This window comes from Sphaeramia orbicularis, chromosome 24, assembly GCF_902148855.1.
Source record: "Sphaeramia orbicularis chromosome 24, fSphaOr1.1, whole genome shotgun sequence".
NCBI classification, from domain to species: Eukaryota; Metazoa; Chordata; class Actinopteri; order Kurtiformes; family Apogonidae; genus Sphaeramia; species Sphaeramia orbicularis.
Window position 1 is genome coordinate 30,723,318 of NC_043979.1, and position 25,372 is coordinate 30,748,689.

Consider the following 25,372-nt stretch of genomic DNA (forward strand, 5'->3'; position numbering starts at 1 on the left):
CTGCTTCATGGTTTCGGGTGCCTATGACGTTACCCTTGGGCGCTGCTACCAATTGTGGACCCCATGGAAGGTAAACGTTGTGGGCCCTCCAGAAAATAAATTATCTGTGAATGTGTCATTGGATTGGGAGGTTTACATTGTGTAGGGACTGGGGGTATAGGGGTGCATTTCATAACTGCCGTAACAACGACAACTGGCGTCAAACTGAAGCTTAACTTTGGACGTCTGACTCCGGAGCTTACACGAAATTTTCATGGCTTCTAACCTATATCCACTGGGCCCCATGAATTTCTCATGTTTACCACCCCTTTACGGCACCCCAGACGTTACCAGAGCAATGCATGCAGAGAGGTTGGTGGCATCTGGACACACAAGTCCAATCAGATGACCTGCAAATGACAGTGTGAACAGTCTCTCTTAAAGATCTGATTCATGGAACGAATCTGATCAGTCTGCAGTCTGAACAAAGCCCATGGTGATATACAGGGGTTGGACAAAATAATGGAAACACCTTCACCTCAAGATGATAATGCCCCAATCCATACAGCTAGAATTGTTAAAGAATGGCATGAGGAACATTCTAATGAAGTTGAGCATCTCGTATGGCCGGCACAGTCCCCAGACCTCAACATTATTGAGCATTTATGGTCAGTTTTAGAGATTCAAGTAAGACGTCGATTTCCACCGCCATCGCCTCTAAAAGAGTTGGAGGGTATTCTAACTGAAGAATGGCTTAAAATTCCTTTGGAAACAATTCACAAGTTGTATGAATCAATACCTCGGAGAATTGAGGCTGTAATTGCCGCAAAAGGCGGACCTACACCATATTAAATTATATTTTGTTGATTTTTTAAGGTGTTTCCATTATTTTGTCCAACCCCTGTAGAGTGACATGCAAAAGGACCCCTGTCTGGGCTCGTACCAGGAGGGGTGCAGTGATGTGCAGTGTAGTTCACAACCCAATCAGAAGATGCAGACACAGGTGCCATGAGACTCTATTTACCGTCAGGCTTTATTTCTAGGTTTCTCCACCTTTATCTACTCTCTTTCGTGTCTGGCACAAATCTAAAGTGTGCCTTACAACATTTGGGTGTAAACTGACGGATGCAGATAATCAGTCAGCAAGCAGGAAGTTAACAAAGGAGGTGGTAAAGTCTTGTTGAAAATGGAGCAAGGCAGTACATCCAAAACAAATCCCAAATCCCTGAAATATCACATCCCTGATGAATGATGGTATTAGTCCGGTATCATCAATCTCTGCTCTGCCCTGTTTGGCTCCGGTCACAGCTGTCGGTACAAGGGGGCCTTGAAAAACGCCACCACCTCACATACACACTCCAACACACACTCATACACACACATATAGTAGTTACACACACGGCTGGCTAATGACAGATTAAGTAATCAACACTCTCAGCTGATTAATTACATTACAGTGGGCACACACACACACACACACACACACACACATACACTCACAGATACAGATGTGAGCAGTCTCAGTGCCGGTTGTGTAGGCCAGTGTGATGCTAATGATAAATAGAAATGAAAACATGGCTGGTGTGTGTGTAAGAGGGGAAAATGGGGATAAGCAGCGGCAGGTGAAGACAGTCTTGGGAAAATGATTATTTTTAGGGTTAACTAAAGGTTCAACTAAAGGTGGAGGTCAGCCATGTGTTGGTTAAAGGTTAAACTTTGTGTCGAGGAGTACGAAGACGCCTGCAAACATTTGTGCAGTCGACTTAGATATGAGGTTTGTTCTAGTTTGTGTTTATTTTCCTGTGTTTGATTGGTTTTCTGAAGTTTCTAGCTAATAAGAAGTGTGTGTACATTTACCCTTAGAAGTTCAGATCACAGTGGTTTTTTCCTCAAGACACTTTTTATTGAATAAAAGAAACTTGTTGTCTGAACATAGAGACATACTGTGCCTCAGAAATGAAAGCCAACAAAACAAACTTATAATTTAAGTCTGAAAGAGTCTTTACAAACACATATTGAGTCTGAATTTAAAGTACTTCTTGATCCAAGGCTTTTACACAAACACCTCTATCTTCCTGCAAACATACTGACCATTTTTGACTCAGGACAGACAAGTTATATGACTGCTAACTTTATATTATGTAATGAAGTTAATCCATGTTTAGTCTAAAGTTCTTGAAAGAGCAGTGACCTGATAAACCCAGAACCTTTCTCCTCTTTTTTTCCTTCTTTGCCCTCTCAAAACAAACAAACCAAAGCACAGATCTATGGACAAAACCTTGGCTCAAAGATTGATTGAGTGATTTATTCCAAACATGCAATGAAATTTAATGTATATGTGAACAAGTAAAACATAAAACATTAGATTTGGAGACTCATTATACCCTGTAATGTTCCACATTTATGTTTATCACAAATAAAGAATTCTGATGTTTTGATTTTATGCAATGAACTTTGTGGATAAGTTTACTGAAATGTGTTTTGGATCCATAGAAGCAACTCTGTCCAGCTGTCTAAGTGACTATTTCTCTTTGCATGCTTTCTAATCTAACTCTGTCTTATTATTCTCTGTTGCTTTCATTGGACCTAGCTCACATGGGGCGCGCTGAAAAGGGTGAGTTATGATTAGCCGGCCGAGAGCTGAGCTTCATCTGTCGTAGTCATCGTCATATTCATTTTTTCATGGTCATTAGTGTTGTCATCAGCCTGTAGCCTTTCCCTTATCTTTGGGTTTTTTTGTTTAGTGTGGTCTAATCGTTAGTTTGGTCACTGCATCTTTTAGCTGCTGTGTGCAACTAACCATCCATGTTTTACTCCATGCTCATTGTTTTTGTGTACCTAACAGATGCACTAACTTTAAGAACTTTGCTTAAAAGTATTACATAAAGTGTCAACCTTTTCAGAAATGCATCCACTGTATAAACTATCGATGCTTCAAATAGTTTCACTGCATCATTGAACTTTGGGATCAGGTATTGTGTTCTCTCAGTTTTATTTCTGCACAGGCAAACATGAATTAAATTGGTGAAATGTTTGAATCACTCTCGTCTTGGTTTACTGTTGTCTGTCTTTGTGACTCTGCCAACCTGGCTGTCAGTTAATCTATTTGCCATTTGTCTGTGCATATCCCTTCCTGTCTGTGTCCCTCTCTGTCTGACTGTGTAGTTAGACAGCTGTCGGCAGGTTTGAAGTTACCAGGTGTTGTTTGTTTAGTCAAGCTCGAGCTTTATTAAAGGATCTCTAAAAAACTTTGTTCCTGCAGTACTTGAACACACCTCTTCTTCTCCTTCTTCTGATTGTTTATTCTGATTCTCTAATTTTCACTATCATAAAGTCACCAAACTGCAGATATTAGCATCACACATCCTCTCACTCCATCTCACATGTATCCTCCATCTTTCTCTCCTTCCTGTCTTTCTCTCGTTCACACACAAACACTCCAATAGATGGTCCTTAATGAGGAAGTTGTTTTTTGTTGTGAAAGTGACAGGCTAGTAAAATTCACCGCAGACGCTTCGCACAGCAGAGACAGACAGAAAGATCGCTGTGTAACTGAAGAGTTTGGTATCCCGCCAGGCTCTGCTGCGACAGCATCTAAATCAAAGCAAAAGTGATGTTTATATTTTTATTTAGAAAAAGCTAAGAAAATCCGCCGTTCATTTTACACAAGGTCACTCTCTGGTTAATCCTTAAACCGAGTGAAGACATTCTGGTGGTTTTTTTTTTTTTTAAGTAAAAAATAAAACTTAGCTGGGCCACGCTCCAAGACACAAAGTATTTAATACAAAAATAATAGAAACTTAATGAAAGCCCAGCAGGGCAGAAACAGTATCAGCTCATATTAAGCACGACATGTTCTTGAAAATGGTTTTGGCAGGTTCTACATCTGCTCTACTAGCCTCAGCAGATTTCACTATATCAGTGCTGAAGATGAAGTGAATTTCTATCTACTTTGACTGAGTTCTTACCTGACAGTTTGTAGATGAGAGATTTATAATGTTGTCATGCGAAAAAGTTATCATTATTTTGTTGAGGTGTTTGATGCTGAAATCCGTTAATTACAATTCCGTGTTAATTATTTACATGTTTTCTCAAAACTGGATTAAAGTAATTTCTGGTGTTAATGAAGGCATATTTATTATTTAATGCGCTTATAAAAGTCACAATAAACAGAAACCTGATTACAGTCAAAACTCATTTGTTCAACCCCTCAGGACAAAATGTACCAGTTTTGGGGAATTCCAGTGAGTTGATACGCTTAGTTAAAGTGCAACCAACCTTCAAATCTGTTCCACAACCTGTGTCACATTATTACACTGTCTCTTTCCTCCATCAGATGTCTAATAACAGCAGATTGCACACAAATAATCTTTAAATAGTATCAAGATGGTACAAAGTTTGATGTTTTAGAGCATGTGTTTAAGGCTATTTTCGTCACATTCAAAGAGACAGTTTAGACTTATATTAAGATAAAAGAGAGTTTAAAGTCTCTTTCAAGTGTCGGGTAATATCAGAAATGAAGATGGTCCAAAACTGTCCATAAAAAGACACTCTTTGTATTTTATGTCACTTTAGTCTTTGTTCCTTTGTTGACTAACTGTGACAACTGAATGAGTCTGGGTGGCTGTAATAAGGATCGACTGATGCATTTATTTTTGCAGATTATTAGTAATCAAGAAGACTTTTGCAGTAAAAATGACAATAACTCACAGCACTAAATCTTTATCAGATCAATAAAGCAAGTACTAAACAATAATATTTCAACAGTATTTGTTTCATTTTTTGCATTGAACAGGAGAGATTATACATAATAAGTCCATATCATAATTTTTTTTTTTCTTATTTCAGAGTTGATGGTTTGTTACACACATTGCGTAACCAATTAGACAGTACTCAAGACCAAAGAGAAAAATCCATTTATTTCAAAAAAATCTGATTTGATAAATGTTAAAAATACCAATATCAGATCCAGATTGGTCTGCACATGTGTATGCACTGCAGAGCTTGACAATAAGGACTGAGCAATGCAAGTAAAAAAAATTCACGTCTGGCTGGAAAAACTATAAACTAACTTGCATGACTGAGGCAAGTGTAAAATAGAAGATTAAACACACGGGTTTTTCCAGAGCCTGTTATGGCAGTAGCTTATATCTGTTAGAGGTCATATGAAGTACAAACATGACAATTAACTTGAAAACTGCTAATAAATAAACAGTTAATGTAGGGACAAGTACATTTTCAAGTGGAAAAATTCTAGATGTTGACCCTTGGTATGCGAGCTATGGGGCCTTTTTAAGTCAGCCTTAAGGTGGATTGGCTGTGCTCACGTGGTCAAAGGGCTCTTCGAGGGTATGCAGCGGCTGAAGTGTTTTCCATTAGTCCAGTTAAGAAGACATCTGTCATGAAGCTGCAACTCACACACACACACTCACATAGTAAAGTAGCCATAAGCGATGTCTGTGCACACCACCATGGTAAAGCCCATTCCTGATCCCTGTGTGTTCATGGAAATCCCCCAGGACATTATTCTATAGTCACTTTCAGCCATACAGCTACTACTGTATGCATATCCTGATACTAAAAAGGAACGAACACTTATTGGTACTGTCCTCCACTTCATGCTTTAAGCTGATTTTAGTTCAAGAGCAGCAGAAAGCTTTCGAGATATATAAACCCTCTGGATGTGTGTGTGAATCAGGGCTTACAGACAGATGACCAGTCCATTAAGATTATCATCTCCATCCCTGACCATGTATCTTCACATCACCGCCATGCTGCTCCTCTGTCTGTCTGTGCGAGCAGAGAATTAAATCTTCTCGCAGATATTCCGCAGCTATCTCCTTGTCTAAATGATGTTACAGTTTTTTTAATCTGTCTATCGGCTGTCGTAATCTGTCGTTTGGTCTCCGTGTGTCTGCCTGCCAGTCTCCCTGCGAGCCCCTCCTGTCTGCAGATGACTAGATGACGGCAGACACATGGTCAGCCTTGGCAGCGATTGTGTACACACACACACACACACACACACACACACACACACACACCTGCAGTCAATCACTCCAGCAGACAGGTTGTGTGGGAGTGTGTAGACAGACATTTAAATGTTGAACATCTGTCTGTCTGTCAGTTCACCGGTTTGTCCCCCTCAGCTTGATTTGTGAAAGGGAGTCTGCTGGAGAAGTCCTCCATGTTAATGACTTTAAGGACAATATTTCTTCAGCCTCATTGAAATTGTCCCAACTTGAAGTAAATAAAATGATCTAAGATGGCATTTCTGTGCTGCAAATAAGGTATTTTAACCCGAATAGAACTTTTCTGACATATGTGAGGTGTTTAATCTGACGAAAATACTGTAAAAAGTTGGGGAAAAAAAGTTTTTTGTGAACATGACAAATTCATGGGCCCAGCATTTGTATGTCCAGTGGATATAGGTTAGAAGTTGTGAAAATTTCATGTAACATCCACTGTATGATTGAGAAACAGAACCCAGGAGTTGGAAGTTGAAAGTATGTAAAGTTTCACTCCCCCAACCCCTCGTCTGACAAAGTAACCCCCCCCCCACCCCTGTATTTTTAACAAATTGCACCCTGACTGTAGGTACATATGAAATCAAAGCTAGCTAGATATTTTCTCTATAATTTAGTTCATTTTAATTAGTTTTTGAATCACAATACAGTTTCAGTTTCTCAATATTATTTTGTTGTTTTTGTTTTACTCAAGAAAACACTTTGTTACACCCAGTTTTTATTATATGGATTTCATTAATGCTAACTTTTGTTTGAGGAAGTAGTTGTTTCAAGCCGTGTGACTACTGAAGTGTTCAACAGTTTTAAATGTTTTGAGGTCTTCAACCAGGTCTCGTATCAGCTACAAACTAGTTTTATTTGGCTTCCTGATAACACATTACATTACCTCATGTTGCCCTGATGTGGAGGAAAACAATAGAATATATATTATATATATATATATATATATATATATATATATATATATATATATATATATATATGATCCAACCAGATGTGATTGAATTAAGCGTTTAGATGGTGGTTAGATGCTAATATTTTCCTATTAAACATCTCAAACTAATATAATTTTAATTCTGATCAGGTGTTATTCTTATTGTTAGAGTAATGTGAAGGTCCATGTAAACGCAGCTATTGTTACCAATATGTGTCTATTCGTTTGATTAAAATAGGCATGTATCGGTTGCAGGAGACATGCAAGTAAAAAAATGACTGAAACGTTTCCATTGTAGACAGCGTTAGTTACAGTCCTTTCACCGCAGCGTGGCAATGAAATGATGAAACTCTGTGGAAACACCAAGAGGGAATTCTGTTCTAAAAAGACTATAACTTCGATACTCAATGAGCTTTTCCAACTCAGACACCCTAAGCCTCATTTTCTTGTTCTGAACAAGGGTATGGATTTTTTTCTTCCACCCTCTACAATGGAGTTGGCCTAGTAGATATCTTTTTGGAAATGAAAGGAAAGTCTTGAAAAAATTTGAATCTATCCTTTACATGAAAAATAAAAGCCTTAAAACAGTCCCTATCTTTATAGCCTGAATAAGCTGTTAGAACTACATAAAATGCAGAGTTTACATTTATTACCAAAGCACTTTAAATGACAAAACAGCACAGTCAACAGCTCTAACCCTCAGAGGACCCAAGGCTGCAACATTATACCTTCACGCCTTGAGCCTTTCAGATTTATTTTCATGCATTCATGAGACAAAACAATAGCTTTTCCATGGTCTCCATAGATTATATGGTCAGGACACCTACTGAGACCGTATTTCCCCAAAGGCACTTCTGTCTGTAAGTGAGAAACACTGAACAAGTGTCTGTGGGAAACCTTGGCCAAGCTGTCCATTTGAAACCGCAAACTGTTTTGTGAACTTTGCAAACAGTGTGTCCTTTCCTGTGGAAGTGATAAGAAAGAAAAGGCAGAGCTGTGAAAATCTCAACGGATGCACAGCTGTAGAGCAAGAAAACACCAAAATAGGACACAAAGTTTCACTGCGAAAGCAACCCTGAGATTCTTAATGTGAAGGTATTTGATTTTTTTTTTTTTTTTTTTTTTTGAACTCAGTAGAGAAACAGACACACACACATAGAGCTCACACACACCCAGACGCAATGTTGATACTGTACAGGACTCCACAGTGTCTGGTGGAGTCGAGTGAATCATTCAGTTGAAGCAATCCTCTCCCTCCTCCTCTCCTCTCCTCTCCTCTCCCTCTCCTCTCCTCTCCCTCTCCTCTCCTCTCCTCTCCTCTCCTCTCCTCTCCTCTCCTCTCCTCTCCTCTCCTCCCCTCCCCTCTCCCTCCCCTCCCCTCCCCTCCCCTCCCCCTCCATACCTCTGCTAACGGTTAGTTTACCTCATCCTCCCTCCCTTCTTTGGAATTTATGGCCCACTAACCTAAACAAAGCAACACAGCGTTGATCAAACCCTCCCCCCTTCTCATGTACTCCTGAATCCTTCTCCCTACCTCCGCTGCCCCCTCTTTCCCCCCTTCTCCCTTTCCCTTCTGCCTTCTCCTCCCTCTTTCTCCAGTTCCGTGTTTCCCCCTCCAAAGACCCCACAACAAGAACAAGGGTGGGATTTGTGTTCCCAAATCCAGACTGAATGGTGTTGAATTACAGGGATAAGGTTTGTAGATTCTGTTTAAGGTGGAAATAATAATTGCAGAGGGAGTTACAGGGAGACAACATAGAAGATCCTTGGGAATAATAGCAGTATTACTTATAATATAAGACAAAATATTTGAGTTTGGCATAATTAATTCCAAAAACTCTATAATTTTCCAGTATTTGTCAACCACCTGCCTTCTTTAGTTTAACAGTATTGTTTTTGAGGAAGATTTTAATGACTTTGGGTGCAAAAGAAGTGAATTTCATTTATATAGCACTTTGAAAGTAGGTAGATTTTGCAGCAGAGTGCTTTGCAAGACAGAAAGACAATATATGCACACATAAAAAAAAGTCTGAATACAAGTGAAAACACAGGAAATCAGCTAAAAAAACTTAAAAGTAAAGTGACTAAGATGTCAAAGAAAATTACTAATTCTACCTGGAATTGTTAATTTATACTCCACATTATGCTTTAATGCAATTTCTGCATCATAAATAGCAAAAAGCCTATAAAAACAAGCAATAAGACAGTATTTCAGACGCTGTCATGACTTCCAAAGGTGCTGTGTTATTGTGCCAGCATGATAGGAGTTGACATTTACTTAATCATTAAAAAGTAATACCCATCCACCATTGCCAGCTGAGTAGCTTTTTAAACTCTTTGTCATATCTAAAGTGTGAAAACTGAAGAACACATTCTTTCCCTCAGTGTCATGCTGGCGCGCTACAATCTCACCCTCTTGTCTCACTTCGAGGTCTCTTTGCGTCTTTCTTAATGTCTCGCTATCTCCTTCTGGAATGCTTTTGTTAGTGTTTTTTTCTTCTCTGTTTTCCTTACAGCCAGATTTACTCTGACTCACAAACTCCCCGCATACTCCCCTCGAGTATAAGTTTGTAGAAGAAACTGTCGCTTTGTATTAAGTGGCTAGGTTAACTGTCACCATGTCTATATTGGGCCAAAGGTAAACAAAGTGTCTCTCTGTGCATCTTATATGTGTGTGTATGTGTGTGAACCAAGCGAGCTGTCTTGTTGGAGTAACGGTTAGCAGATACAGCGCTACCTCCCCATGACATAAACTGTCTCTTACACTCAACCTCACACACAAACACACACATGCACACAATACTACCTTAACACACAGCGTTGCTTTGTCTTCTAGGGTTAGTCCCTCACTTCAAAGTGAGCTAGATGAAGTTAAGTACAGGGTTGAAACAGAACTACAGCCTTCTGGGTGTTTTGACTTCTGAATGAAAGGAAAATGTGGGTGTTTTGTAGTCTAAACCGATTCTTGAGATAAAAAAACACAAATGACACTCTGTGAAATCCTTTGTTGTTACAGTTTCCAGTTTATTTAATGCTCTAACATGCATTAAATCTGAAAATAAATGCCAAAGCTATGGCTGTCTGCAACACAGAGCTTTTTGAGATCTCTGTTGAGTGAATATACTCAGCTCTTCAGAAATGCTGATGTAAATTGCCAGCTTTTGGAAACTGTCTACCACCTCCAACTCTCCTTATGGTCACTTATTCTGAATGTCCACATAGCTGTTCACACAGTACAGAAGATTTCATTAGCACCAATTTCTGCTAATGTTCACCCTCTTTCGCATTCACATTCACTTCAGTTAATCCCACACACTTGACAAATTTAGGAATGGGTTTCCTGTTTTGGCTGGTATCAACAGCTCAGATTTCAACTTTGATAGACTTTTTTTTTTTTTTTTATCTCTAGAAAAAAGACACGGCAATAAAAATGTCATTGTGATTCTGTATTTGATAATATACTCGACAACAGACTGTAGCATTACTGTCTGACACACTGTGGTTCACTGCTCACTATTTCGGGGAAGGTCAGAAGTGAACAGAAGTGACAACCCCTTGTAATGTATTTTCATTAGCTGTTGTTTTATGTACTGCCACAGTCCAGGTAATAAAAAAAAAATCATAAAGTTGTATGCACAGGAAAATGTCAACTAGAGTTTACTTCCTCTAGATCAGGGGTGTCAGACTCATTTTAGTTTAGGGGCTACATCTTCCTAGTATGATCTGAAGTGGGCCGGACTAGTATAATAATAATAACTTAGTGATATATAAATAATCTCAGTTCCAAAGTTTTTTCTTGGTTTTAGTGTAAAAAAAGTAAAATTGCATGATGAAAATGTTTACATCCACAAACAATCCTTAAAAAAAATTGTGAATAACATGAACAACCGTGAAAAAACTGAAATTGTACAAGAAAAATAAGTGCAATTTTAACAATATTCTGCCTCAGTTTATCATTTACACATGGGTATTACAACTTACAGATCACAGTGGATTAATAAATACACATTAAAATTACACTTCTCATAGTACATTTCAGGTTGTTCGCATTTTTTGTGAAGATAGTCTGTAAATTTAAAAATGTTCATGTAATTTGCTTTTTGACACTAAACAAAGACAAGCAGGTGGAGTTGTCTTTATTTATAGGTTATTGTGACAGCATTTTACTGGTCCCACCCACTTGAGATCAATTTGAACTGAATGTGGAACATGAACTAAAATGATTGTTTAACGTCTTCAGTGTAAATTCATCCCACGGGCCACATTGGACCCTTTTGGCCAGTTTTGGCCCCGGACCATATTTTTGACATCTGTGCTCTAGATGTTGTCAATATTGTAATAATGTCAGTCCAAAATGGGGCAAAAATGCCGCGTTTCTAGTCACATAACAGACACCAGAGAAACTAAAGGACTTAGAGTTTGATTGAAACTCGCCCACATTATATAAAAGGTGAAAAAAATGCAATTGAGATTTAAGATTGTGGTTCTGCCCCATAATATGGTCATGATTAATGTCTTTGGGACTGAATACCCAGCCAGAAAAACACCTCTGAATAAAGACACTATCATTTTATACTGACATGAGAAGTAATTGCTGGCTGATGATATGAAGTAACAGACTTGATATATCTTTTACATCTCTTTTATTGTGTGATATGATGAAACTGAAATGAGGAGGAAAGGAGTGATTTCAAGAAGTGAAATGGGTAAAACACTTGATTTATTTATAATTTCTAAAGCTGTAAAGTTTCAGTGGGAATAGCCAACTCTTAAGATGCGAAAACACTCTGATTTGCCAAATAAAAAGCATTTTCTGATGTAACTACTGCTTTGCAACGTTGCCCTTGAGCTGCAGTGGGCACCGGTAGAGGACTGTGGTTACAGTGGAGCAGCTCCCAGGTGTGTAGCCATGTGAATGTATCATGGCTACAAACAGCATGTCAAACTGTTCCCTGGATGAATAAAGGTTAAAGTCAAACCATGAGCTCACTCTGCTTCTCGTTCTGCCGTTCGCTATCCTCCCCCTCCACTCACTCACACACTGGAGAGGCTCGCATACCTCTGGATGGAGAGCGAAAGAGTCAGCCGCATGTGGTTTTGGTTAGCCACACTTTCCCCTCTCACTGGCCTCAAACTAACCACGTCTACTTTACCATGGCCATATACATGTGTAGATCAGGGCTGAGCATGTGCCGCTGTGTGTGTGTTTGTTTCTAAATCTGTCCGTTCTTGTGTCTGTGTTTAGAGTGTGTATACGCGTGTGTGGTTGTGTACGCTTGTTTCAGCCCGAGGCAGAGTCGAGCAGAACAGTGAATCAAGGTTAGTGGTCCAAAGAGAGCAAGAGAGATTGAAAGAGGCAGAGGGAGACTTAAATCAAGGCAACAGAAGTGGGAGATGGAGTGAATGAGGAGACCCAGAGTGGGCTTAGTGAGTTCACTAGTAGCTTTGTGTGTGTGTGTGTGATAATTGTTTGTTCTTTTGTGGTGGTGTTAAAGCTTATCAATATGTGTTTAATAAACCAGGTCATGCAGACTTTCAGTAAAATAATCATGTCTTAAAGGATCTGTTTTCTGTGGCTAATAATAGGTGATAGGCTTTTCATTTCCCTTTTAGTCTGTTATGTAGATTTGAACAGTTTCATAATGTATAAATGAATACACCTTTTAACCCTAAACAACCAATGACAAACAAATCATCGACTGATCTAAAATGTTTTATAACTTTGATCCACTGAAATTGTTAAATTAAAATAATTGAGGTAAAATGCAGTTTTTCAGCTTCTCAGTGGCATCGATATGACCCATTTCAGAGGATCCACTGTGAACATGGAACCACCATCATCTTCGGGAACATTGATTCCCTAATAAAACCCATGTAGTTTGATAAATGACAGTGGTTGTAGATGCTTGTTTTTACATTCAGTTAATGATACATTTTGCTGAACAAGTCACCTTTGCTCTGAGCTTTTATGAACATCTACACCGTTAGTAAATTAGATAGGATAGGATGATTGCAGTCATTGTATCGGTCTGTCGTTGTAAAGAAGGAGCTGAGCCAAAAGGCTGGTCAATCTACATTCCTACTCTGACCCATGGTCATGAGCTTTGGGTCATGACCAAAAGGACAAGATCCTGGATACAAGCAGGTGAAATAGGGTGGCTGGGCACACCCTTAGGGATAGGGTGAGGAGCTCAGAGTAGAGCCACTGCTCCTCCACATCCAGAGGGGCCAGCTGAAGTGGCTTGGGCATCTGTTTCAGATGCCTCCTGGACGCCTCCCTGGGGGTATTGGGGCATTGTCCTGCCAGGAGGAGGCCTCAGGGAAGACTAGGACATGCTGGAGAGACTGTGTCTCTTTGGCTGGCCTGGGAATAGCCTTGGGATCTCCCAGAGGAGCTAGAGGAGGTGTCTGGGGAGAGGGAATTCTGGGCATCCCTGCTTAGACTGTTGCCTCCATGACCCGGCCCTGGATAAGCAGAAGAAAATGGAATGGATGGATGGATAGGCTGATATTATATTAAATAGTAATTCGAACCGGTTAAATATAAAGAAAAATTTCTTTGGAAGTCACCACAAAAATAGTTGTAGGTCTTTAAGTGTTAAACATCATTCACTATTCCTGCATCTCTTGTTTAAAGCTTAGCAATTATTAAGTTCACACAGAGAGACCTTGTTCTGCATGTTTGCTACAGAGCTGCGATTATAATCTGGGATTTGTTTTAATGCACACAAATGGAAAACATACCTTCTTTCTAATGGAATGAGTGGTTGTGTGCTGTTTTATAGTCACAAATTAGGGAACTTGTGAATGAAATTAGAATGTGTATTATGCAAACATAAATGTAAAGCTATCTTGAACAACTGTGTCAATGTAAAGCAAATTGTTTGCTGTATTTCTAAAAGTTGTAGGATGACCTGCGAACCATCGAGAAGCAATGTGGGGTGTTTCACACAATAATAAAGCTCTTGTGGGATTCCTCCAAACATGAGTCATATTAATCACATTGCTTGAATCTGAGGCTCATCGTCAGTCCAATGTTCATTGCAACCAACGCTTCCCAGAGCGGTGCAAAACCTCCACCTACCCGTGAGAGGAGATTAACAAACCAAATCGAAACTCCTTCTAAAAGTGTAACGCTGTGAACAAATGGCAGGCTTCACAGAACACTTTGGCTGATATGAAAAGCTTACTCAGTCCTGAGTTGTAAGTGGATTGTAAATCATTTTTCTTGGCTGCTGTGTTATCAGTTTAGTTCATTTACAGTATAATGAACACCCTACTGCTAACAACCAGGGCAGCATTGCTACCATTCTATTTTGGCTGTTAGCTTTGCAAAGGTGCAATATATTACCATTTTACAGTGAAGCAACAAAATGATTGCGTAGCTAACAGAGATACAGAAATATATATTTGGTTTTGATCCTGAAAAAGATAAATGTGATTGTCACTGTCACAGTTATTTGGTCCTGTACCCCTATAACAAAAACACAGAATAGAAATGGAGTCATTAAAAATGGACAGGGGATAGCAGTTTTGTGCAATATATCACCAACGTAGAGAAAACCAAATTTCAGACAGCACAACAGAAGAGATAAACTACGAGGCTCTTTAGATGTACAGGCCCTAACCTGAATGACACAGACTTGGAGTGAAAATGGAGGGGAATGAAATGGGAGTAAATGATATAGAGAAGAAGTGGGCAGAGAAAAGTGTGTGGGAGAGGGAGCGTAGCTGTTTGAAGTGTGATAAGGAACTCCGCAAGAACAGAGCAGACTGACACCACAAACACTTGCAGCTGTACTCTTTCATTCCTTACCTCCTCCATATCTACTGATAACAACAGAGCGAGAGTCTGAAGGAGGGAGTGAAAGTTATGCTGGTTTGATACGATGCAGGGCCTGATTTTCTTTGCTTTGTCTTGCTGTAAAAGGCATGTTTTTTTTCTCCCCTTCCAAGTCCTGTTGTGTCCTGTTTGGGGTAAATGCACAAACAGTAACCATGAATACAAGTTTTTGCTTCCCATTTTGAGCCAGGTGACTCACAGAGGAAAAATTCACTGCAAAAATCCAAATCTTACCAAGTGTATTTTTCTCATTTCTCGCCAAAATATCCATCACACTTAAAATAAGATGTAATAACCTAAAGATAACTTTCAGTGATATATAAGAACTTATTTTTAGACAATATATCTTGAAAATCCTATTTCAAGAAATCTTACAAGATGATTTTCACTTGTTCCATTGGCAGATTTTTTTTGCTTAATTCAAGATTTTTTTTGCTTAATTCAAGCAAAAAATCTGCCAACGGAACAAGTGAAAATGATCTATTGTCACAAACTAAGTTATTATATCGCACTAAAAAGTTACTCTTTAGGTGATCATGTCTTATACTTTAACTAGAAATGAGAAAAATACACTTGGTAAGATTTTGATTTTTTCAGACAATAGATGTTGAAAATCTTATTTCAAGAAATCTTACAAGATAATTTTCACTTCCATTGGCAGATTTTTTTGCTTAATTCAAGATTTTTTTTTGCTTAATTGAAGCCAAAAATCTGCCAATGGAACAAGTGAAAATCTATTGTCTGAAAATAAGTTCTTATATCGCACTGAATAGTTACTCTTTAGGTGATTATGTCTTATTTCAAGTGTGATGAGATATTTTGACTAGAAATGAGAAAAATACACTTGATAAGATTTAGATTTTTTTTTCCAGTGTACAAGCTGTTAACCCACATTCACACAGTTAAACCACAGTGACTTGAGTAACGGACTTTGTTGCTTGTTCTCGTGCATGTAAGTGTTTACATTGCTAACTGGCTGGAATCCTGTGCAGAGATTGGTCGGTTTCTGCTCTCAAATCAGTCTGTTGTCTTTCGGGGGCCTGTTTCTGTTTCACATTCTTCAGCTTCTGGCTTGAGATGTGTAAGTTTATACAGAGAGATGTAGTGGAGGGTAAAATGACGTCCTGTAAGTGGTTAGTCATTATTATTTTCACATGTGACCCACTTTTAGAGCTGGGATGAATCAGGACAGTGCTAAATTACGCTATACATTACATTACACTGCATTAACCCCCTTGATTGATTGATTTGATGTATTTATTTTGATTGAATGTCAAAAAGAAGAAAATAAATAACAAAAACATTTCATAAGATGTACAATACATATTCAAAACGAGTGAGTAGAAGTATAACTTATAAATTCCCACCCCTTCCCCTTTCATAATTAATAACAATAATAAGCTTCCTACTCTAAACGTAGCTATACTCTAATGCAGGGGTTTCTAACCTTTTTGGCTCCTGACCCCATTTTAATCACAAATTTTTGGCAAACCCAGACATTCAAAACGGAGATTTTTTTTTTTGACAAAAATTAATTTGTTTTGATCATGTAATTGTTTTCTATACTATGATGCAAATAAAGGTTAATTTTAGATGCCTTTTAGGTATTATAATGTATATTATTATGGACGGAGGCAGAAAAGCCAGGTGTAGATTACTGCACAAAGTGAGAATTTTATTTTCCTTGGTCAGGATATGTACAGTCAGTCCAGCTTGGATTTTCAAGGCTGACAATTAATACTGAAAAAACAATAACTCAAACTATGAATTATGAAAGAGCTGCAGCATCTGAAACTGACCACATTGAACATTTGAAAGATAAACAGTACCACAGTGCTTCAGTTTCAGCTTCAGAGTTTGTCATTTCTTTTATGTATTGTGATTATCTCTCTCAACTCACCATATATTTTTTATTAGTAAGTTTTTATTTTGTATTTTTATCAATTACTAGAAATTTCAGGCAACCCATTTGAATTCAGGTGACCCATGTGGGGTCCCGACCCCAAGGTTGAAAAACACTGCTGTAATGCCTGATATTTGTTGTTAAATAATTTTGTTTCTTCTTTCTGTTATTACGAACAACTATAATGTAGTTTACGTACATATATATTTCAATAACACATACTATGCATACACAAATATATGTTATATATATATATATATATATATTTATATGTGTGTGTGTGTGTATACACCCTTAAAAAAGTAAAACATGACCATTATTTGGTCAAATGTAGCCAGAAATAACAACTTCTACCCTGCTGTTCTAGTGGTTGTCATCCTATATATGTGGCTGAGTTTCAATCAATAAGCCTCATATAGAAAAAGTTCACAAAGACTAACTTTATCATGATTTCAGACTTCTCTAATCCTGTCTGACAGTACAGGTGTCATTTTTTCCTGTGTTAAAAAATGGCTTTCTGTTACATACACCCATTTTTCAGTCTGTCCTGTCACATATCCAGCAGCATCAAAAATTACTTGCAGTGACACAAAATGCCTTTAGATGTGTAATCAATCGTCAGGAAGAAGAAATTAGTACATCCTCCTCATCCTCCTCCCTCTCTGTACATGTCCTCTCCTTCTTCTCCTCCCGTCTGCCCTCTCTTTTCCTCTATGTGCTGTCGTTCATTATGCCGATCACTCAACTTTCACTGACACACACTAGTCACACCTCATTACTGAGAGTACAACACACCACACACACATACATACACAGTTTTCAGTCAGTGAACCCACATCACTGCTTAATGTGGTGTGGATGGATCTGGGTGCACACGAGTGTTACCGGATTAGATTTAGAGCAGCTGCCTTAAACTGGATTTTAATGTTGTTTAGAGAAGTGGACGGTATATATTGTTGGTTTTAAAGGTTAAGAGTGTGGCATGAAAGATGTGTGTGTAACCAGTGTTGCCTAAAGGAAGAAATCCTCTGCATTATGTAGGGATGCACTGATTCGCCAGTATTTAAAGAGATCATGTTAGCTGCTATTTCTGTACATTTATTTTGTTTTTGTCATCATATCCTTTCTATCTTTTTGTGTTATGGAAATAAGATGAAAAACAGATGATTGGCCGATGTATCAGAGCATTCATAGCATAATGTAAGGTAGGAAAAAAGCATCAAATATGCCTTTTCATGTGTGCTTGCAGCTGGGAATAACTCCAGCTCACACAAGAGATGCAACAAAAATGGTATACAGTGCTTTTGAAGAATGCAAAAAGGCATTACTTCAAATTAGCGACTAACTTAATTACTGTGAAAGCACAAGAATGTAACGGATAAGTGCAAAGGATTCCCAGGAAAAAAACAGCCATGTGAAGGCAAACATAGTAGGGCGATGTTGCGAAGTTGAGCCAAAATTTGACAGTTTAACAAGTACCAAAAGCAGACGTGAAGATTTGCAACTTGATGTGATGACATGTAAGGTTTTACTAATACATTAACAACTAGCATTTATGTGGCAAAGCATCTCAAGTGATTTTGCAGAAATAGTGGAAGGAAGAAGTAGTGTAACAAATTATTTTTCTACAGGGAGTAAATAAGTAAAGCAATATATAATCAAATAATACGTAATGCTTTGGTTTTTTTTTTTTACTTTATTTTTTTGTTTCATTTTTGAAATTTTACAACACAAACATTTAGAACATAGTGTCAGTTGTCGTACTGTATATTGTCCACTTTTTCCATCAATCTTCGCATGTTGCTTGCTGTAGTCTTATATAAAGTAAGTCTCTCCATGTTGTGAATTTCTTCCACAATGTCTTTCCATTTATTTATGGTAGGGGGGGGTCCTCTTTACACCATTTCCATGTGAGGGATTTTTTAGACGCTACCAAGAGGATTTTAATCAAGTATTAGTCCTTACTTGGTATGTCTTTTCCTTAATGCGTTGTTTTTAATTAAGTAATAACTCCGTTGCTCACACCAAAGCATCATTTTGTTCAGTTGCTGGCACATGAACACAAAATGACTATTTGAAAGTAAGAAAATTAAAACCAATGGATTCCACATATGAGTGAGTGTCCAGAGGGATGTTAGTTTCTGTGTGAAGTGTGAGTGTTTGCGTGGGACTAATAGCTGGTGAGTCTTGGTGAGTAACACTCTGGGTATGCTGATGTATACTGACAGATACAGTGGCTTTTATTGTAAATGTGTGTGTGCCAGTGTTTGTGACTGGTAGTTAATTATATGAACGTGTTTGTCTATTCGTACTCACACACACACACACTGACCACGGGCCTGACAGGCAGGTCTTAATTAGTTGCCACGACTACCGATGATGCGTCCTGACAGTAACTGTGGCGATGACAGAAACTCCTGCCTTGGAGCAGAAAGGCCTGCTGGGATAGACACAGGGTCCATTCAGTCGTCACGCTGTGTGTGTTTGTATACGTCTGGCTTTGTGTGTGTGTGTGTGTGTGTCTATGTGAGTGTGTACAGCTCAGATCGAAGGAAATGAGTTTGTTACTTCCTTCTTAGTCATTCAGTTAGAGATTTACACACACTTTCACACACTTTCTGTGCGGTAAAGCTGGTGAAAATAGGAAATCGCCTGGTGATTTTCAATCTATTGGTGTGAAGATGGAACAATTTCAATCATCACTTCATTTTTCCTCCTCTTGTCATAACCCTTTCCACTTTTTCCCTCTTTTCCTTTATGCATCCCAGGAGGCAGTAGGAGGCAGAGAGTGCAAATAGTATAAATGTGTCAATGGCATGTCACAGCAGATCCATGGAGTGATGGTCAGCTGTACAGAAACTGATGTTTGATGATTTAAAAGGCTGTTCAGCTGCTTGAGACAAAACGGGAACATAAAAGAGGAGAAGCAACCATTGAGCTTGTTGTGATCTGTTGGTTTAGAGCTGCAATTACTGCATTCATTATGAATTCAGCACTTTGAATCGGCCTAAATGACAGCGGAGAGACAATTGCTTCGCTCTGACATCGCCACTACCCCTCATCGGCTTGTGACTCTTTGTGTATGTGGGTGTTTGGTTTGCTGGTAGTGAACTCAGAGATGAATCTTAATGGCCATCATTTAACCTTTCACCCCGGCTTATACACACACAGGCGCTCAGCACACAAAGAGCTAGTTTACTGGATGAGGAATGGAGTGCTGAGTGGAGTGCTGAGGATATTAAGTGGAGTGTGTTTGTGTGTTTGTGTGTAAGAGTGAGTCTTTGTCTGCATGTTTGTGATTTTTGTGTGTGTCCGCATCTGTGTTGAGAGTGAGAGGTTGATCGGGGTCAATAGACGCACTTTGTCCATGAGAGCTTTATAGGATCCACTCATAGAAATGATTCTGTGAAGAAGAAACCAGTAGGTAAAGGAGGTTTTCGCATTCCCAATCATGTAACCAGATGAATAGAGAATCGATGTCCTGTCCCTTGTGGTGGTGCCCCAAACTGCATTACATTCAATGGCAAGAGACATGTAATTTTTAAATCCCTTTTTAACTATGCCCATTGTGCCATTTATACATAATGATGTTTGTTGATTTAAAAGATTATTTTACAAGTCAAGGAAGTCAAACTTTGTGATTAAACTGCTGAAGTACCCAACTCTAAGAGTACACACCAGAAATAGCTGTCTCTCTCTAATCCAGTCTGTTCAGAGTCTTAAGTGGTCTCAGTATGACCAGACTTGTAGTGATAACTGAGGTAAAATGCACCAGGGCAGCAGCTGTTTAGGTGTTGGGATAAAGTGTACCATGTTTATCACAAAACTAAATGTTTCTTCGCTGTCTTGCCACAATTGCCAAATTATGAGAATCTTGGCTCGTAAAATTATATTTAAAAGTGAGAGACATCATATGTGAGAGTGATGGCCCAACTCACCATTGACCATCATTCATATTTTATCAAAGTTAGGTCCCATTGGGCACAGTAGAAAGGGCAGGAGTTTGTATCTCTGTACTTATCAGTTGTTTAAGGTAATATAACAACTAATATTTACATAGGCAGCCTTTGCAGTCATGTGGGTAAATACACATAAAACCTCAGAACTTTTCAGAAAGGTACAGGTCTTTTACATCTTTATACAAGACCAGATTTCTTCGCAGGAAGTAAGGCGATATGACAGACTAACTAAACTAAATGCTCTTACTTTAAAGCTGCAGCTGTGTGTTTGTTATTAGAACCAAGATGACAAAATGTAGCCTATAACTGTAAAGCCTGGGATTTGTAACATACTAAAACCACGGTAATTTGTACAGCTCATACCTCATTCTTTCACCTACTTTACTCCTTTACTTGTAATATTCATGGCCATAATCTTACTTTAGCCCTAATAATAACCTTTTTCTAACTCTAAGTAATTCATTTTCTAAACCTTAACTGTGGCAGTGTCACAGCCTAAATATCTGTGGTATTTTTGCAGTTTATGCTGCTGCCACGAAGGACAGAAATCCATTGCAGATAAGTAAATATGTTACATTGGAAGTCATTGGCATTCAATCTAATCTTTCATTTAGGTATGAGGACGTGTTATCTAATGAGCTAACATTAACCACTACATTGTGAGTGAGGCTCAGTGTAAAATCAATTGGAATTTAAAGGGCTTTTTAATCTTAAATGTAATTTAGTTGCCATTAAATCAAAAGGTTTCTCCCTGGAATGCTTAAAACAAGTTGCACTTCTGGCCACATCCCAGTCAATGAGGTTAAAACAAAGTATTCGCAGACATGTGCAGAACACCTGATGCACAGGTGGTTGAGAACAAAATATCTGTGAGGATTTGAAGTGGTGAAATTTAGACTGAATAAAATAAGAGCAGGACCTATGAACCATATATAGCTCCATTTGTTAAGTTCAGTTTCTCGTGCCAAAACACCCCCTGCTCATATGTGAAATACTGTATAGAATGCATGCAGGAGAGCTGATGCTAGTGTGTGTTGTGTGTGTGTGTGTTCGTGTGTGTGTGTGTGTGTGTGTGTGTGTCCATCTGGTGTGACCCCCTGTTCATCTCCTCCAGCACTGATGCACATATGGACACTACACACACACACTTACCAGCACATACACACCCATATGAAGGAACAGCTGAAGGAAAATGCCCACCCTTCCACCCATCCTCCCTCCTTGTTGATTTCACCCCTCCTCCTTGTTGAGCTCCAGGACACATCCAGGTGTCCACTTTCCTTCTCAGGCTCCTTTGCTCTTTCTTGTCTCGCATCTTTTCCTGTTGTGTATGTATATAAAATCTTTGGACCACTGACAAATTCCTCAGATATGATGTCCATGCTGAGTGAACATGAAGCACACTGCGTGATATGACAGTATACTGTATACGGAGTGACAAGCAGGATAGAAAAATATCTATGATTTCATATTTTGTCCTGTTGTTTTTTCATATTTGGAGACATGGATGTAATTGTTCAGTTATACTCTAAACGAGTCTCCAAAACAGACTAAAAACCACTAACCACCATATCTGTTAACCTTCTTATATTGAGAAACAGGGTCTTTTAATAGAGATCATTTGTCAAATATACAGGGCATTATATTTTGGTCATATCACAGAGGCTAAAGTAGAAGATGTAGTGTGCTTCCAGTTTTTCTAAATGCATGATATGAGAAAATCAGATGTCGACTTGAGATAAACAAACTAACCTGTAGGTCGCCCCCAAATTGACACCAATTAATCTGAGGGCAGCTGTCGGGTAGCTCAGGCTTCATCTGAAAGGTCAAATGTTCACATGCTGAGCGTGAATGCATGTGTAATTAAAGTGATTTTCTTGTTCTTAGTGTTACAGGTAGTCTTTGCAATGTGTTTATTGTGCATATTGATATCATAATGAATATGAGCACATCTGAATCCTAAATTTGTTTTATTTTAGTTGTTAGCAAGAGACATATGAATCAGTTTGGGTCATTAATATGGGGTAATAGGACAATTTACAAGCTCACTATCAGCAGAACTTGGCCCTGATAGTGGCTGATGGCTAATAAAAGGATTTCAAACTGATTTAAAGGAAATTAATATGGAAAAAATAATGTGTAATGTTTTTTTTGGCAGTTTGAGGTTCAGATTCTGATTTATTTATTACCATTCTATTTCTCTAGTTTTTAATAAATTCTCAACAATGTCAAAGTTTATTTTTTCCAGAAAGGTGATTATAATTGATTAATTAGCAATCAGGTGCTTTTTTTTGGTCATTATATCATCATCTAAAAATCCAGAATGTGTCAACATTTGTTAGCTGTTAATTTACACCATATCCTTTCTTCCTTATTCATTCATGTGTGACTGCACATGTATTTCTTCATAAAAACTAGCGTTTAAGAAAATGAAACTGGAAACTGAATGAAATGGAGCTTCAATAGGGGAAAAACTGCATTTTAAGCAGAAGAAATAAGGGGGGGGAGGTCACGAGAGAAGAAAGAAACATAAAAGAAAGGAGGAAATAAAAAATAAAAATAAAAGGCACAGAAAGGGGGTAAAGGAAGAAGGGACAAAGGACAGAAAGAAAGGCTCCAGTTTTGTGCAGGAGTGCAGTTTCAGCTTCTATAAACCCAGGAGCTCTGAATACCGCTTATTAAGCAGGGGCCATGTGTGTGTGTGTGTGTGTGACAGGGTGATATATTGAAACACACCTCTGTGGAACAGCTGCAATGATGAGACAGAGAGTAGGGAGTAAGAGGTGTCGTCTACCTTACACACACATTCATGCATGCAGGCACACAGAGCTGAGCCAAGTTCTTTATTGTATTACTGAGGCCGGCTCGTGCTGTATCAGAGCGAGGCTGAGCGAGACAAAGAAAGAGTGGAGAGAGAGAGAGATGAATTTGTTGTGACTGCTCTGGTGGACTCAGCTTTTTAACACAGTACTTCTTTTCCTCTTCTTTCTACCACTGCTTTCTGCCTTTCATCTCACCATCTTCTCCTCTCTTTGGCCATACTTTCTACTTTTTAACAGATAATCTCGACTCTTTCAGACATTGGTGATGAATTAGGCATGTTCTCTGATCTGTAACTGGTTCTTCATTTTTAAAGGGGTCATATTTTGCTAAACCCACTTTTATTAGTCTTTGGTACCTTTATTTGTGTATTAGGGGACCCTAATAGTTCAAAAAGTTTGAATTTGAACCCTCCAGCTGCTACAAAGCTATCTTTACATTCATTTTGGCAAAGATCACGTGAATTTCTACAACCTGTTTTAATTCCTGCTTAATTTATTACGTTTTATAACTAGTTACGTCACGACATTTGCACATATAAGGTCAAGACTTCCGACGAACATTTCTCCAAGTACACCATAATTGTTTATCAGCAGCAGTGGTAGTAGTGAAAACTGAAAATATGTCCAAAATATGGTGGTACTAATGAACACAATTGGCTGAACAAGACAGAAAGCACGGTCACCAACCTGGGGGGGGGGGGGGGGTTTAAAATGCATAATTTCATTTTTAAAAAAAAAGCAAAATATCACTCCTTTAAGTTGTTTTGGTGTAATAGGTTAATCAGGCAATCTAAATTGCTCATACAAGCAATGTGAGAGTGAATAGTTGTTCTGTTGTCAACCCTGTGATGAACTGCAGACACACCAAAGCTGTACCCACTATTGCCCATTGTGGCCCACTCAAGGACTAAGTGGTTCAGGGAAATGAATGAATGAATACCGAGTTCATAGTTTATTTTGAACATGTAGGAAGAAGGAGAATTTAATCAGTCAATCAGCAAATAAAGAAAACAGAAAGCAACAAATACAGTCTCTCAACATATTCGACAAGCAGTAGGAAAAAGCAAACACTATTCAGTCCCAGCCCTTTTCCACAAGTTATCAATTTGCATTCATATACACATTCATTCATATATGCTGGGGGAGACTAGTTGCAGGAAGGATGTTTTCATACTTTAGTGAGAGATTATGTGACAGTCTATTGAGGTAGAATCGCAGCTCATGATCTGAATTGCAATTACAACCAGAATTACAGCCAAACTCTAACTACTTTCTGCTCTGGTTTCTGGGGGTTTAGATTGTGTATGATTAGTTTTTGTCATTGTTACCTGCATTGAAAGTGCAGTTTTTACATAATTTTGGATTTGCATAATTTTATTAGTTTGACAATATCTAGATGAAGTAAACACTGAAGTCCACTGAAGTTTTCCTGTACGTACATCTGTGATAGCTGCAGCGTTACCAGACTGTGACAGACTAAGTTGTCCAGCTGGAGTTTTCTAATGAGTCAAAACTTTTTTACACTATCATAACTCTAAACCATATGCATATCAACACACCCCACATTGGAGTTTAGAGACTAGACTCTAAACTCACAGACTTACCGTAATCCTTCTTCATTATTTCTTCTGCAGCAGCAAAACAACACACACTCTGCAAGTTAATGCGGACTCAGTCTGAAATCCTAGCAACCTTTGCAAATGACATAAATGTTACAAACATAAGTTTGTGCAGAACTCTGTAAAATACCATAATTACTGTAATAAATGGGCACGCTAATATGATCCCTGTGAAAAGTAGATCATATCGTGTTAATAAATGTTGGGTTAAAAGCCTCTTCTCTTCTCTCTTCTCTTCTCTTCTTCTTCTTCTCTCTCTTCTCTTCTCTCTCTCTTCTCTTCTCTTCTCT

At 38.5% G+C, this 25,372-nt stretch overlaps 1 protein-coding gene across 21 annotated transcripts in view; it reads left to right on the forward strand.

The window, feature by feature from the left end:
• The window catches only part of ptprk (protein tyrosine phosphatase receptor type K), a 144,161-nt gene that overhangs the window by 5,121 nt on the left and 113,668 nt on the right, over positions 1-25,372 (forward strand). For 20 of the 21 annotated variants that reach the window (XM_030127922.1, XM_030127927.1, XM_030127926.1 and 17 more), the window contains exon 2: positions 2,570-2,593. The exons of the other annotated variant lie outside the window; for it this stretch is intronic. In XM_030127922.1, the coding sequence (XP_029983782.1) occupies positions 2,570-2,593 (24 nt within the window). The remainder of the gene's footprint in view (positions 1-2,569; positions 2,594-25,372) is intronic. 21 annotated transcript variants of the gene reach the window in all.